This window comes from Apodemus sylvaticus, chromosome 1, assembly GCF_947179515.1.
Source record: "Apodemus sylvaticus chromosome 1, mApoSyl1.1, whole genome shotgun sequence".
NCBI classification, from domain to species: Eukaryota; Metazoa; Chordata; class Mammalia; order Rodentia; family Muridae; genus Apodemus; species Apodemus sylvaticus.
Window position 1 is genome coordinate 104,236,027 of NC_067472.1, and position 15,172 is coordinate 104,251,198.

The 15,172-nt window shown below is 44.8% G+C and overlaps 1 protein-coding gene across 7 annotated transcripts in view; it reads left to right on the forward strand.

Moving 5' to 3' along the window:
* Positions 1–5,806: 5,806 nt before the first annotated feature.
* Positions 5,807–15,172, forward strand: part of LOC127664680 (T-cell ecto-ADP-ribosyltransferase 2-like) — a 154,146-nt gene continuing 144,780 nt past the window's right edge. For 3 of the 7 annotated variants that reach the window (XM_052156782.1, XM_052156761.1, XM_052156772.1), the window contains exon 1: positions 5,846–5,941. In XM_052156782.1, coding sequence (XP_052012742.1) covers positions 5,861–5,941 — 81 coding nt within the window. In that variant the 5' untranslated portion in view covers positions 5,846–5,860. Of the gene's footprint in view, positions 5,942–9,153; positions 9,222–10,134; positions 10,871–11,763; positions 12,310–15,172 lie in introns of those variants that run through there. The other 4 variants (XM_052156967.1, XM_052156960.1, XM_052156929.1 and 1 more) reach the window with 4 other exon arrangements.

The window sequence follows — 15,172 nt, forward strand, 5'->3', positions numbered from 1 at the left end:
TATTTAATTAATTCTCTGTCTCTCTCTCTGTCTCTGTCTGTCTGTCTGTCTCTCTGTCTGTCTGTCTCTGTCTCTCTCTCTGTCTCTCTCTGTCTCTCTCTCTCTCTCTCTCTCTCTCTGTGTGTGTGTGTGTGTGTGTGTGTGTGTGTGTGCGTATTCCCTGCACATAGAGACAGTGATATCCACAGAGGCCAGAAGAGGACATCGAATCTCTAGGAGATGGAGTGTTATGTTGATTATGAGCCATTTAACATGAGTGCTGGGAAACAAACTTATGTTTTCTGATGAGCAATTTCTCCAGCCCTCCTTTCATATGTGTTAGACTTTCCATTTTAGTCCTCCTAAAATAAATGAAGTTTAATGTTTATGTTGAGAGTTTAATCTCTATAGGGCAGTTTGATCTCAATGGGGTTTCTCCAGGTGATTCCTGGTGGATATTTTGAACATCCATTTTGATGATGTATTTCTATCTACCTTATTTCTCTATCTATCCTCTCTCTCTCTCTCTCTCTCTCTCTCTCTCTCTCTCTCTCTCTCTCTCTCTCTCTCTCTCCTATATATCCATCCATCTATCTACCTGACTGCTACTTGATGTGTACTCTTTTACTTTGGCTTGCTGCATAAATAATAACTTAATTAATTCAAAACCTCAAATATGACTATCATAGATCATTCTCAAGACTATACAGACCAGCAATAATGTGCTAATATTGTTTGGTTAAAAGAGGCAGAAAGCCATCTCTCCCATAGAATTTACCCAGGCTCTCCTGAAGAGCTCAGGAGCCCAACAACCTGTGGCTGAGAGGCAGGAGCAAGCCTGGGGCTTCATCTGCTCAGGTGGTGCTAGAGATTCAGGACAGCTGGTTGGTCTCTCAGGCACCCTTCCCTAAAACTTACACGTACCCTCCATAGATCATACAGCAAACAAAGGCCATTTCAAAGGCTTAGTGACAGACTGTTTCAGGTAACTATAACGTAGGGGACAATAGACCTGACGTTAGTCTCTGGTTTCCATATGTTCATGTGTCTGGAGCATACTGTGCAAACAAGGGGACACAACACACACACACACACACACACACACACACACACACACACACACGAATTGACTCTGTAGATAAAGTGTCCAGAAATTGCTTCTGTAAAGGAAATGATAAAGGTAAAATGACAAGCTGTTTCAGAATCCAAAGGAGGGGAGTTCAGGGTGCAGCTGAATGAAGAGAGGTATTTGTAGAAAGCAAAACAAAAGAGACTTGTAGGAAGAATTTGTATGCCATGAGCACAGTGAATTAAGTTGGGTAGGCTTATGTACAGAGTTGATGAGACGAGAGCTTTAGCTGAGACACACGCCCACAATGCCAGCACTTGAGGTGAAGGCAAGAAGACTGGAACTTAGTTATTACTTCCCACCCTACTACATTGTAACATCAAGGCCAGCCTGGGCTACATAAACTCCATTTTAAAACAATCAGCTATTATTAATGGTCTTTCCATTATGTCTTCCATTATCAACTGTGGATTATTGATACAAATACACATTCTATTTTATCTTATAAAATGGAATTAATTTTTGCTATGGAACAATTGGTTTTAGTATCTGTATATAAATTGGACTGGATCAATATGGCTCTGTATACCTCAAAGGACCACCAGTGCTTCACACAGATGGGTGGACTTCCACCCAGACAGGCTGCTGTTTGGACCATTAGGTAAAATGTTGGGGTTGTGCATTCTCCCACACAAAAAGTAATCAAGAGAGTCTCCTGAGGGCTTCTACGACTTAGCCTCAAGAAGCAAGCAGTGGTGTAGAGCTGAAAGGTTTCCATCTATCCTACTCTTAGAATCCCCTTTCTGGATTCCCTTGGGCTTCAACTTTTACTTTAATGGAACATTGATACATTGGTATTTCACACTGACACATTTCATTTTAATCGTCTTATATTTAAGATGCTGGATCTGTAGGGCCTCGTGTAGTCCAAGCTGGTCTCAGTACATAAATAGATGGATGCACCAACTGGTCCTCCAAGAACACCACTCCAAAAGAGGCTCCTCCTTTAAGTTCCTCTTTACCCTAAGTTATAAAAGGATGCCCCTTTGAGTCAGTACAGAGGAAGAAGATGCATAAGGCTGATCAAAAGTTCTGATAGGCAGACTAAGTTTGAGCCGAATTCAATGCGAACTTTTTTTTTTATTTTATTTTTTATTCGATATATTTTTTATTTACATTTCAAATGATTTCCCCTTTTCTAGCCCCCCTACTCCCCGAAAGTCCCATAAGCCCCCTTCTCTCCCCCTGTCCTCCCACCCACCCCTTCCCACTTCCCCGTTCTGGTTTTGCCCTATACTGCTTCACTGAGTCTTTCCAGAACAAGGGGCCACTCCTCCTTTCTTCTTGTACCTCATTTGATGTATGGATTATGTTTGGGGTATTCCAGTTTTCTAGGTTAATATCCACTTATTAGTGAGTGCATACCATGAGTCACCTTTTGAGTCTGGGTTACCTCACTTAGTATGATGTTTTCTAGCTCCATCCATTTGCCTAAGAATTTCATGAATTCATTGTTTCTAATGGCTGAATAGTACTCCATTGTGTAGATATACCACATTTTTTTGCATCCACTCTTCTGTTGAGGGATACCTGGGTTCTTTCCAGCATCTGGCAATTATAAATAGGGCTGCTATGAACATAGTAGAGCATGTATCCTTATTACATGGTGGGGAGTCCTCTGGGTATATGCCCAGGAGTGGTATAGCAGGATCTTCTGGAAGTGAGGTGCCCAGTTTTCGGAGGAACCGCCAGACTGATTTCCAGAGTGGTTGTACCAATTTGCAACCCCACCAGCAGTGGAGGAGTGTTCCTTTTTCTCCACACCCTCTCCAACACCTGCTGTCTCCTGAATTTTTAATCTTAGTCATTCTGACTGGTGTAAGGTGAAATCTCAGGGTTGTTTTGATTTGCATTTCCCTAATGACTAATGAAGTTGAGCATTTTTTAAGATGCTTCTCCGCCATCCGAAGTTCTTCAGGTGAGAATTCTTTGTTTAACTCTGTACCCCATTTTTTAATAGGGTTGTTTGGTTTTCTGCAGTCTAACTTCTTGAGTTCTTTATATATATTGGATATTAGCCCTCTATCTGATGTAGGATTGGTGAAGATCTTTTCCCAATTTGTTGGTTGCCGATTTGTCCTTTTGATGGTGTCCTTTGCCTTACAGAAACTTTGTAATTTTATGAGGTCCCATTTGTCAATTCTTGATCTTAGAGCATATGCTATTGGTGTTCTGTTCAGAAATTTTCTCCCTGTACCAATGTCCTCAAGGGTCTTCCCCAGTTTCTTTTCTATTAACTTCAGAGTGTCTGGCTTTATGTGGAGGTCCTTGATCCATTTGGATTTGAGCTTAGTACAAGGAGACAAGGATGGATCAATTCGCATTCTTCTGCATGCTGACCTCCAGTTGAACCAGCACCATTTGTTGAAAAGGCTATCTTTTTTCCATTGGATGTTTTCAGCCCCTTTGTCGAGGATCAAGTGGCCATAGGTGTGTGGGTTCATTTCTGGATCTTCAATCCTCTTCCATTGAACTGCCTGCCTGTCATTGTACCAATACCATGCAGTTTTTAACACTATTGCTCTGTAGTATTGCTTGAGGTCAGGGATACTGATTCCCCCAGACTTTCTTTTGTTCCTGAGAAGAGTTTTAGCTATCCTGGGTATTTTGTTATTCCAGATGAATTTGTTAATTGCTCTTTCTAACAACAGCTGATAAACAACTTCAGCAAAGTGGCAGGTTATAAAATCAACACAAGCAAATCAGTGGCCTTCCTATACTCAAAGGATAAGCAGGCTGAGAAAGAAATTAGGGAAATGACCCCCTTCACAATAGCTACAAACAGTATAAAGTATCTTGGGGTGACTCTTACCAAACATGTGAAAGATCTTTATGACAAGAACTTCAAGACTCTGAAGAAGGAAATGGAAGAAGACCTCAAAAAATGGGAAAACCTCTCATGCTCATGGATCGGCAGAATCAATATAGTTAAAATGGCCATTTTGCCAAAAGCAATATACAGATTCAATGCAATACCCATCAAAATCCCAATGTGAACTTCGTACGATCTAGTTGTCTGACCATTGAAGCACCAGAATCCCACTCTCCCACACCTAACCACTCACCATGTGACTGCCTCCCATCCTCAGGTAAGGTGTGCGAGATATAGTGTGTGGAGTTTTAAAACACCCTCACAACATTTGTGTTACCTTCTTTTTATAGCCACCCTTTTCTTCCTCACACCCTGGCATATGAAGGTTTTGTCTATTCTGGTCCTGAGAGTTTTCTGATTTAGGCTTTTAGCATCTTCCTGCTACAGTAGCCTTTCTTAACATTCTTCTCACTTTTCTATACCTCTGAGATAGGGTCTTATGTAGTCCAGGCTGGTCTCAAGCATGTAGTCGAGGCTGTCCTTGAACTCCTGATCTACCTACCTCCACCTCCCAAGTGATGGACTTACAGGCACATAAGTCACCACACCTGGGAACACTTGCAGTTTTCAGGTTGGCATTTCTCTGCCAGGAGGAGTTTGTGCCTTTCGTTCAATATCAATCATCAGGACCACACAATGATATGTTCTGTCCAATATGTCATTATGGAATTATAGGATAGTGTTAGAACAAGCCAAGACACAGAAGTCTGCTGAACCAAGATTGTCAGAAAGGTCTAGAGCAAAGGGAGGGTTAGAGCCAGGAGCAGTGATATTATAGTCTCGGCCACTGAGGAGACTTGAGAACAAGACTTCACAGCCAGCCTGGGTAACATAGCAAGACTACGTCACAAAAAGGACAAGGGAGAGAAGGAGGAGGAGGTTTTGGAGGGGATAATAGGGAAAAGGAAATAAGAGGAGGAAGTTAGATTTCTCACTTGTAGGTTCTGAGAAACTGAGTTCCCTCCAAATATACACCAGCACAAGCGTACACTCTTCCAAGTTCTATTTATGTGAAAGTTCACTGACAAAAAAGCTGGATGCATAGAAGGCCCCTGCTTCAGTGAAACGGCTTTCTCTCTCTTTTTAAAGTATCTTCCCTACACATGGTACATGGTAGAACAGGAGGTTATAGGCTTTTGGCCATCTGATCAGTTACTGTGTTTTCTATATATAATGTCACCTTGTCACTGGGTCTAAAGACTGAGGAAGATGATGAATTCGTTGTAAGGATCTAGGATTGAAAGAATCAGGTAGTTCCCAGGGGACACTCTAAGGTCAACACTTTGTTCATATGTTCTAGTCATATGAGAAAATTGTAGCAAGGATGCAAAAATGAGCTTTAAAATTGGTCATTTCTCTTCACCTTTTCTTAGGTCCCCTAAAGGGCTCAGTAATATGGTGGTAGTTTTGTTTTGTTGCCAGGGTCTCACTGTGTAGTCCCGGCTGGTCTCAAATTCACAGAGATCCTTCTATCTCAGCCTCCCAAATCCTGGGATTAAGGTGTGAGCAACTACAACATAATTTGTTAGGCAGGTGTACAAAAGTCAACCAGCTTCTGCTTCTCCATTATTGACACAACACAACACACACACACACACACACACACAGACACACACACACACACACCCCAATAAAACTAGTTCTGTGGCAAGAGAATCAGGAGTTCAGGTTATCATCAGCTACATAGCAAATTAGAGGCCAGTCAGGGCTAATGGGACTTATCTTACACAGAAGCAAAATTAAAAATTTTAGAACAAAAAAGTTAATGGAGTGCGGAAAAGGCATAGTAACAAATACAACTTACCTAATTTAAGTTGTTCAGAAACTACCTGGACGCCTTTTCAACCCTAACCTGAAAGTGAAAGCACATTGTCCACAGGATGAAAGGGACCCCAGCACTGCCTTCTGCAACACTTGCTTTTAGAAGAGGACAGAGACCCAGCTGCCAAACGCCTTCTCAGGTACCTAACAACTCTGAACTCTGACCGGTGAAGGGGAAGGTCTCTAAAGTGGAGGGGACTCCAGAAAAATCTAAGGATGTAGCAGTGGGGTCCATGCCTGAAAGGGTTAAAGCCAGAGGTCAGTTCTGGGTAAGAAGTAGCCCAGGTAGGAGATGGGGTCAGATCTAGAGAAAGGTAAAACAGGCATCAGGCTATAAATGCTTCTAGAAACTTAAAAATATAATGAAGTTTACTTCCCAGGCCCTGCAGGATGCAACAGGAATCCAGGTACATAGTCAGTCTCTTATTTTATTTTATTTTGGTTTTGGGTTTTTGAGACAGGGTTGCTCTGTGTAGCTCTGGCTCTCCTGGAACTTACTCTGTAGACCAGGCTGGCCTCGAACTCAGAAATCCACCTGCCTCTGCCTCCCAAGTGCTGGGATTAAAGGCGTGCACCACCACTGCCTGGACAGTCTCTTATCCAGACCCTTTCTTTCCTGTTCTTGCTGGGTTTTCAAGCCAGAGCACGGATATCCTTCATCAATGCCATCTTCCTCCCAGCTCCATGCAAACATTACCTTCTTTGCTTTACTTATCCTTTATTTTTTGTGTGGAGGGCAGCTTTTGAGGCAGGGTTTCTTATAGTAGCCTGGGCTGTTCTAGAACAATCTCTGTGGATCATGCTGGGCTCAAACTCAAAGAGATCAACTTTCCTCTGCCTCCCAAATGCTGAGATTAAAGATTTCAATCACTACTGCCTGGCTACCTATTTTTTTTTTTAAATTTATGAGTTCACACCTTTGCTGAAGAAATTGATAGGAGCATATTGAAATTAATGAAAATAGTTCTTTCTATGTAGAGAGATGTCACATCAACACTAACATTCATTATCTTAATGCTATAATTTTAAAAATGTTGAGAATTAAGAATATTGGGAGATGTATAGGTAGAAATTGATGAAATAAATTAATAGGTATTTAGGATTATATGTTAATTTCACTTTGTCTTGTATTAAATATTTGAGTGTGTGTCTGAGTGTCTGTGTGTTTGTTTGGTTTAAGATGGGGTTTCACTATGTAATGTAGTCCTGTTTGTCTGGGAGCTTGCTGTGTAGATCAGGCCAGCCTGGAACCCACAGAGATCCACCTGCCTCTCCCTCCTGAATGCTGGGAGGAAAGGTGTACACCACTCAAGATGACATGGTTTTCATGTTTTGAACAAGGGCCTCATGATGTCCTGATACTTATAGTCCAGGGTGACCTGAACGTCTGATGGTTCTGTCTCTCCCTCTGAGGAGCTGGAATTATAGCTTTTGCCACCACAGTCAGTAATTCTGAGCTCTTCAGTTCAGGAACTCCTGGGTACCAGGTTGCCCCTTTACTGACTGAGATACATTTTCAGCTTATAATTTAAATACTTTAAATGAAAACTTTTACATTTATTTTTTTAGACAAGAAAGTTTTTGTTTTAAATTTTATTTTGTAATTTTTATTTATCTTTACACGTATGGTTATTTTGTGTGTATGTCTGTGCCTCAAAGGGTTGCAGAGCCCTTAGAAGCCTAAAGAGAAGGTCAGATAAAGCTGGGACAGGAGTTACAGACAATTGTGAACCAACACGTAGGTGCTGGGATTTGAAAAATGGTCCTTTACTAGAGAAACTACTCTTAATCCCTGCACTGCGTCTCCAGCCCTTATTTCTAATGTGCAGCTCCTCTCTGCCATTCTCAGGATGTGGGGAGAGTATTGTCTTGTCAGATTAAGTAGAAATTCTGTGGAAAGTAATATAACAGGCTTAAATAATTATGGAGTGAAATTTCTGCGGTTTTCCAAAGACACAATGTAGGAAGGAATGAAGGGATGGGTAGCAAGCCATAGAGGAGTGAGCGCTCCTCCTCACGCTTTACCTGCAACTCGGGGCACACTTTAAATCTCCACCCACAGGAAGCAGTGAAAACAATACACATTCATAAGACACCCCTCTAATTAAGGCAGGCTGTGCTGGCCTGTTAGCTTTCTTTTTCCTTTTCTTTATGTGTGCATGGCTCCTACTCAGGTATGTGCTTGCATGTGTGGGTACATGCATGTATGTGCTTGCATGTGTGGGTACATGCATGTATGTGCATGCATGTGTGGGTACATGCATGTGGAAGCAGCAGAGGACAACCTCTGCTCTCTTCCCTAAGGCACTGTCCACCGTTTTGCTAAGACAGGGTCTCTCCCTGGCCTGAGGCACATCGAGTAGGCTGTTCTGACAGTCTAGCAAAGCTTGGGGTCTCACAAACCCATTCCCCTCCCACTCCCAGTGCTGCAATCACAAGTGCATTCACCAGACCCTGCTTTTCTCCTTAGGGTTCTGGGAACCAAACTCAGGTCTATGTTTGCAAGGCAAGAACTTTACTCATTGAGCTACAACCTCAGTTTGTGTCTTGAATTACTTTTACAAAATTCTTGATGCTGCAAAGGTTATAGTCCATGTGTCTACTTAGTTCACAGTCTGATAGCTGGAAAATATCATGACAACGCTGCTGGCTGGTTAGGGTTTTCCTGGCAGAGTCACAATATGGAGGAGATGCCATTGCCATGTGCAGAAAGGCATACGTGGAAAGAGAGGAAACCAGAGAGGCTGAGGCCAGACTTGTTCTTGCAAGAACTGAGTAGGATCCCACAAGACTTAATTGATCTCTTCTGAGGGTGATGCCCTCCAGGTCCTGGTTCCTTCCCAATAGACCTCACCTCTTAAAGGTTTCACTTCCTCCATACAGGCACACTGGGAACATTGGTGGACAACCATTCCTAAAGCATAGAACATAGTGAATACTGACACAATTAGGAGACTTTCTTCAGAGGTGTCAAGTTGATTGAGAGCCACAAGGTAATCAAACACGGACAACAGTTAACATATCTGTGCAAAGGAAAACACTACACCCTATCAGAGATCCGAAAACATATATCCTGTTTTCTGCTGGCAACGTACATTCTATGCAGCTCTGTGTATTAGCAAGATTGATTCATCATAGCACCTTACTAGGTAGAGAAGATATAGATGAGTGTGCCACTGGTAAGGAACTCAGGCAGATGGGTTCACAGAGTCCTCATGTGCCATTTGGGGGCAGTGTGGGCAGGAGCCTGTATGTGACATAGAGATTGAGTCATTAACCCAGAGTTGCACCATCAAATGTCTGTTAAACGACTGTGTGCACACCTCTTTCATTGTCTTATATTTGTTTGCAGCAGTTTTCGAATTGATGATGACACCAAAAATTTGCAAGTTCTTCCTAACTTGGTGGCTAATCCAGCAGGTAATATTCTCAACCCACATCCTGTTGACCTCACTTTAACCTGCCCACTTCTTTGCAAGATGACAGTTCCCAGGGTTGAGTCTGTGGTAGCGGATGTTAGAGGACATGAACCTTGAAGAAGTAACGTAAAGATAATATCAGAGGGTTTTGTGTGTGTGTGTGTGTGTCGTGAATATGAACAATCTGCAATGATATCTGAATGTGAAAAGGTCATGATGAGACCTCTTGTTTTGTGTGCTCACTAACGAATTAATTGAATAAAGAAGGAAATATAATATCTGAAGGGGACTTAAAGAGAGAGAATGGGGGTTAAGGGAGTGTGGCATGGCGATGTGGGGGAAGGGGGTGCCCAGGCGGGCCCATGTCCAAGTACCTCTTCCCCCTGAGGAACCACACACACACAGGCATGGTATAGAATAGAGTTTATTCAGGGTAGAGGTTGGGAGTTAGTGGTATAAAGGGCGTAGAGAAAGGCAGAGAGAGAGTAGAGAGTAGAGAGTAGTGGAGGCTGGTCATGACCACGTGGAGAGAAGGGGGAGAGGAGGGCAGCCCAAGGGGCAGAGAGGTGAGAGTGGGATGAGAGAGAGCAAAGAGAGGAGAGAGAGAGGGGAGGGGCAAGCAGCTCCTTTTATGGTCGGTCAGGTCTATGGGGTGAGGCATACCTGGCTGTTGCCAGGTAAGTGTCGGGTGGAGCTTAGACAGAATACCAACAGTATCTATAAACACAACAGAATCAGAGATCTCAGCCTTGTCTTTCTCCATTCTTATGATATGACAAGATTGTGTGCATCCATGAGCTATGTGTGAGGTTGGAGTATGTGACATCTCATGCTGTAGGCTCCACAGCTTCCAGCACAGACTGGAAACTTAGCAAACTTAGCGAGTAACAGAGGACCCTGATTCTTTCCTTCAGGTGACTGGCCTGCCATTGCCTCCCATGCTGGACATGGCTCCCAATGCATTTGATGATCAGTATGAGGGCTGTGTTGAAGAAATGGAGGAAAAGGCACCTGAGCTGCTACAGGAAGACTTCAACAAGAATGAGAAGTTAAAACTTGAGTGGGAAAAAGCAGAGATACAATGGAAGGAGATAAAAAATAGTTCGAGTTATCCTGAAGGTTTCCAAGATTTCCATGGAATAGCTTTTTTAGCCTACACTGGGAACCTCGCTATAGATTTTAACAGAGCTGTTAGAGAATTCAAGAAAAATCCGGGTAACTTCCATTATAAGGCCTTCCATTACTACTTAACAAGAGGTCTTCAGCTTTTGAGTACCCAGGACTGTCATTTAGTTTACCGAGGCTCCAAGACCAAGTTTCATTACACTGGGACAGGCTCTGTGCGATTTGGGCAATTCAGTTCTTCATCTTTAACCAAGAGTGTAGCTGTTTCTCCATCATTTTTCAGTGATCATGGGACATTATTTATCATCAGAACCTGCTTGGGGGTTAATATCAAAGATTTCTCCTCATTCCCTCGTGAAGAGGAGGTGTTAATTCCAGGCTATGAAGTATATCACAAAGTCACAATACAAAATGAGAAAAGTTATAGCCAAATTTTTCTGGAGGACCCACGAAGCAAGAAGAGCAACTTCAATTGCTTCTATAATGGTTCGGCTCAAATAGGCAATATTGATTTCAGCATCTCAGGTGAGTCTGTGTCTGTGTTAGAGATGGAGGTGGCAGGGGACCTCATGAAATGGAAGAGAGGGTGCTCTCTACCGGAGCAATGTGAGAGTGCGCACATGAGGGTGCCGGGAACGGTAGATGGTAGCATTGTTAAAGCCAAGGGCATGCACCTCAGGAACTGCATTAGAGATGATTGAAACGGTGAGCAATGTGAGGAAAAAAACCAGGTAGAGGAGCCCTGACACCCTGAAGGGTTTCTGGAAACACAAGAAGTCTTTGGAGGCAGAAGTGGAACTATGGGAAGAGATCACAGGGATCTTATGCATTTGCATAGAGAAATTTGTAATTTGCATCAGTCTCAGGGAAACCCTGACACCTATTCAGGTACAAGAATGATTCTGCCCTTCTGAGCCAAATGGTTCATGTCCAGTCCAGGTAGACTGAGAGTCACACGTAAGCTCTAGTCACACCAGCTGGTAAAGAAAATGTGCTGCTTCAACAGTAGACCTTCAGAAGTTTCACACACAGAATCCTCTTCTTGGGCGAAGAGGGAAAGCCTGCAGTACTCTCTAGAAGGCCAGGGAAGATCCTGGATAGGGAAGGCTTTCTATCACCATCACCATCACCATCACCATCACCATCACCATCACCATCATCATGATTATTATTATTATTCTAGGCAGTATCTTAGACGATAGAACTTGGGAGGTAGTGGGAGTCCATCCATTTGCTCACTCTCTAGGTATTTGACTACTTTATGCATCCTAAGAACGCTGGAAGAGTCTAGCCAGTACCCTAGCCCTCTAGAGCCTACTGTCTTGGGGTTTGAGCTATATATAGAGTTCTGGATGTTTAGGGGAGATATCCATGTCCTGAGAGATCCCACACTGACACCTCTCTCCTCCCTTCTTCAGGATCCAGACAGAGCTGTGTATCCCTGTTCCTTCTGGTTCTCCTTGGTCTTCTGGTCCAGCTGCTTGTTCTTGCTGAGTGGTAGCCCTCTCCTATCTGCAGTTTGAGGGTTTGAGTGCTCAATGGAGGCCAAGGGACAAACACCTGATTGGTTGTTCAAGATCTGTGTCAGGAGGAAGGGTGGGATCCTTTCAGGAGAGTTCTGATTTAGCATTTATGACTTCGAAAAGCATCCAAGGAACCCCCTGGGTCAGTCACTAAAATGTACACCTGACTTCAAATTTACTACCCTTTTACAGTTTGCTATGATCAGAAGACAGTGTTTGTCTGTGTGGACAGCAGTAAGAGGTTTTTGTTGCTGTTATTTTGGTTGTTTTGTTTTTTCCCAAACATTTCATTGCTTTTTTTCCGTTAATTTAGTATCACACAGTCCAGAGCCACTCATCTTCCTGTCCCTTCATATCAACACTCTGCCCTTGCAACCTCCCCCGCCCCCCCAGAAAAACCAACCAAACAAGGAAAATAAAGAACACAAAGCATAGAATCCATCTCAAGGCGGAAGCTCTACTATGTCATGATATATCCCATAGTATTCCCCCAACCACACGCCTTTATTGCAATGAGCCATTGATCTGGTTCCAGGTCTCGGCTCCTGGGGCACCATCCATATGGGACCCGCACCAGGACTCCTCCCGGTTATCCTGTTGCTGCCCTGTGACATGCATCTTTGAATCAGTAGGACCGGCCCTTTCAAGCATCCCAATGGTTCACAGATAATGTAGACTTTTGGGTGGACGACCTGGAAGCCCTGGAGCTGGCCCTGGGTGGTTACTGAACAGGTTGGCCCACTGCTCTCCCTTATCCACACCACCAGGGCAATCTCCTCAAGTACTGCTCTGGCTGGGCCACCCAGTGCTGTCACTGGCAGGAGGCGGGGTCACCTCTCCTGTCCTCATGCCCTTAGGTCGATTACCTGCATCCATGGCTCCATAGCCAGCTCTACTGTGCTTCCCAGTTGACCTGCAGGGCCCAGAGGTCATGGAGGGCTGGAAGAGCTGTCTTGCTCTCACTCCATCAGGCCATCTACCCTGCGCCCTGACCGCTAGTGCCAGCTCCACTGTGCTTACCAGGGGAGGTGGGGGGGCCCACTCCCCTAAGTTCTGCAGTCAGCAAGGGGCAGGCCCAGCTCACTTGTTCTCAAGACCCATGGGATAGTCAGCTCTCCCCACTACCTCAAGGTGGCAATGGGTGATGGGGCAGAGGCCATCATACCCCCGCTCAGACCACTACTCAGAAGATGAGTGACGGGTTCACTCTCCCTAGTGCTACAGCCAGGGAGGGGTCAGAGCCAGCTCTTCTGCTCTCATGACCTCTGCCCCCCCATCCCTCGTGGCAAGCTGCTGCAGGTGGCAAGGGGCAAGTTGGGGTAGTGTCCATGCCACCTCACAGCAGATGAGCTGATGGGCAGGATCAGCTTTGTCACACTCAGCCTCTGGACCTGCTAACCAGTCCCACACTACCCACCACGGCCAAGTCCACTATGCTACCCAGTCAAAATGCCGGGCTAAATCTAAGGGTCTCTGCTAAGCGCTGCTGTTTATGGGCGAGAAGTGGAAGCAGCTCTCCAGAGCCAGTGGGGGTGAGATCAGTTCTGCACAGGCCCCTGGACATCCACGTGGTCCCAGGGATGCTGCTGCCCACACTGGGACCTTCGCATGGTCTCTGGGGTAATATGAGTCATGTGCAGTGACAGAGCTCCAAGGCCCCGACGTGGCCCTCAGTGGCTGCATCGGCAGGGACTTCACCATGGCCTCGAGGTGGCACAGCTGGGTACTCGCGACAGACTATTCCTGTTCTCCCTCGCATCTCCATTTCCATCTCCCTTCACAATGCCCAAACTGCCAAACTGTCCTGCTTCTCCTTCTGTCCACACTTGTACACTGTAGTGGTTCCTGTTGCAGGCTGGCAATGTGGCTGGTGGGTCTCTGGTGGCCGCAAACGGACCCCTGGTTGTTTACAGTCAGCCTCTGTGCCATGGGGCTGGGCAGGTCTATGGACATTTCCCACTTCCTGGCAGGAAGGCAGGCTGGCCTCTGTGTGTCTATGGCCTGCCTGAGTCATACAACAGAGCTCGGGTCTCTGGGCCTCTCTCTCTGCCACTGCCCCAAAGCAATGGCGGTTGGCTGTTCTTGGGATGTCTTACTCCAACTACTCTGTCTTGCATGAAGGTAAGCAGGGCTCTGTGTGTCCTGTGCCTGCCAGAACCGTACAGTTGAGGGAAGTCTCTGTGAGTGTCTTCCCCCACTAAGTCAGCTTGGCATGTTGGCGGGCAGCCCCACAGATGTCTTCTTCCTCCTCCTTAGGTTTACTGTGAGGGTAGGTGGGGCCCTGTGTCTATGGTCACATGAGCTTGCTGAGCATGGAGAGCAGGTCTGTAGGAATCTTCCCCTACACATACCAGGTGGCATGGCAGTAGGCAGGACTCCAGATGTCTCTTAGATTTATTTTAACCTCCATTGCTTCCCACAGTCCTGGGATACTGTGATGCTCTCATTGTCACTGACTTCAGCACAACAGTCAGAGGCCCCAGCCCAAGGCAAGTCAGGGCAGTAACAGTTTAAAATACATGATTTGTGATAAATGTTGCAATTTAAGGAAATAAACCGTTTATAACCACATCTTGCTTTTCTGTCATTTCTATAGACTGTGGTATTTTTTTTGAGAGACCCCTGTAAATTGTGAGGTCTGATGCCCACACTTCTACAGCTGAGTAAGTTCATGTGGCACATTTGTCACACACAGATGCTCTTGCAGGACGAATTGAATGGGCCTTAAATATAAGGGCTGACCCAGATAAATGCCACTCTCTACTCCATGATAAATGCAACCTGCTACTGAGCCCTGCCAGTTTACTTTAATAACTTTGGGTATGTCTACAGAAATGGGTAACTACATTCATTTTCAAAATATCCTTACTGTATGTGTAGGATGCCTGTGGCCTCATGCCTTGAAATGTGTCTAGGGGTCAGAGGATAACCCTGTGGTATTAGTTCTCCGCTTCCATCTTTGTGTAGGTTCCAGGGATCAAATCTAGGTTGTCAGCTTGCACATGAAGCCTTGTTTAAATGTGGTGACCTCACCTCCCAGGCAGGCAAAGTTTGAGGTATATATGGATCAGGAAGTCTGTGTCCTGTGCTCGCCAAGAGTGGGTTTAGCCTTGGTGTGTAAAGTTTCCCTTACTCCCCATGTTATGGAGTTAGAGAGCCCTGGAAAAGAGCACAGACTCAATCTGGATTACAGTTGTAATTAGTTACATGTATTGTAGCTGTCATCAGGACAACAGTATCCGAGCCAACCAGAGAAGGTTGAACCAAGAGGGGTGTATGGAGAGAAGGATTTTTAAATGTGAGT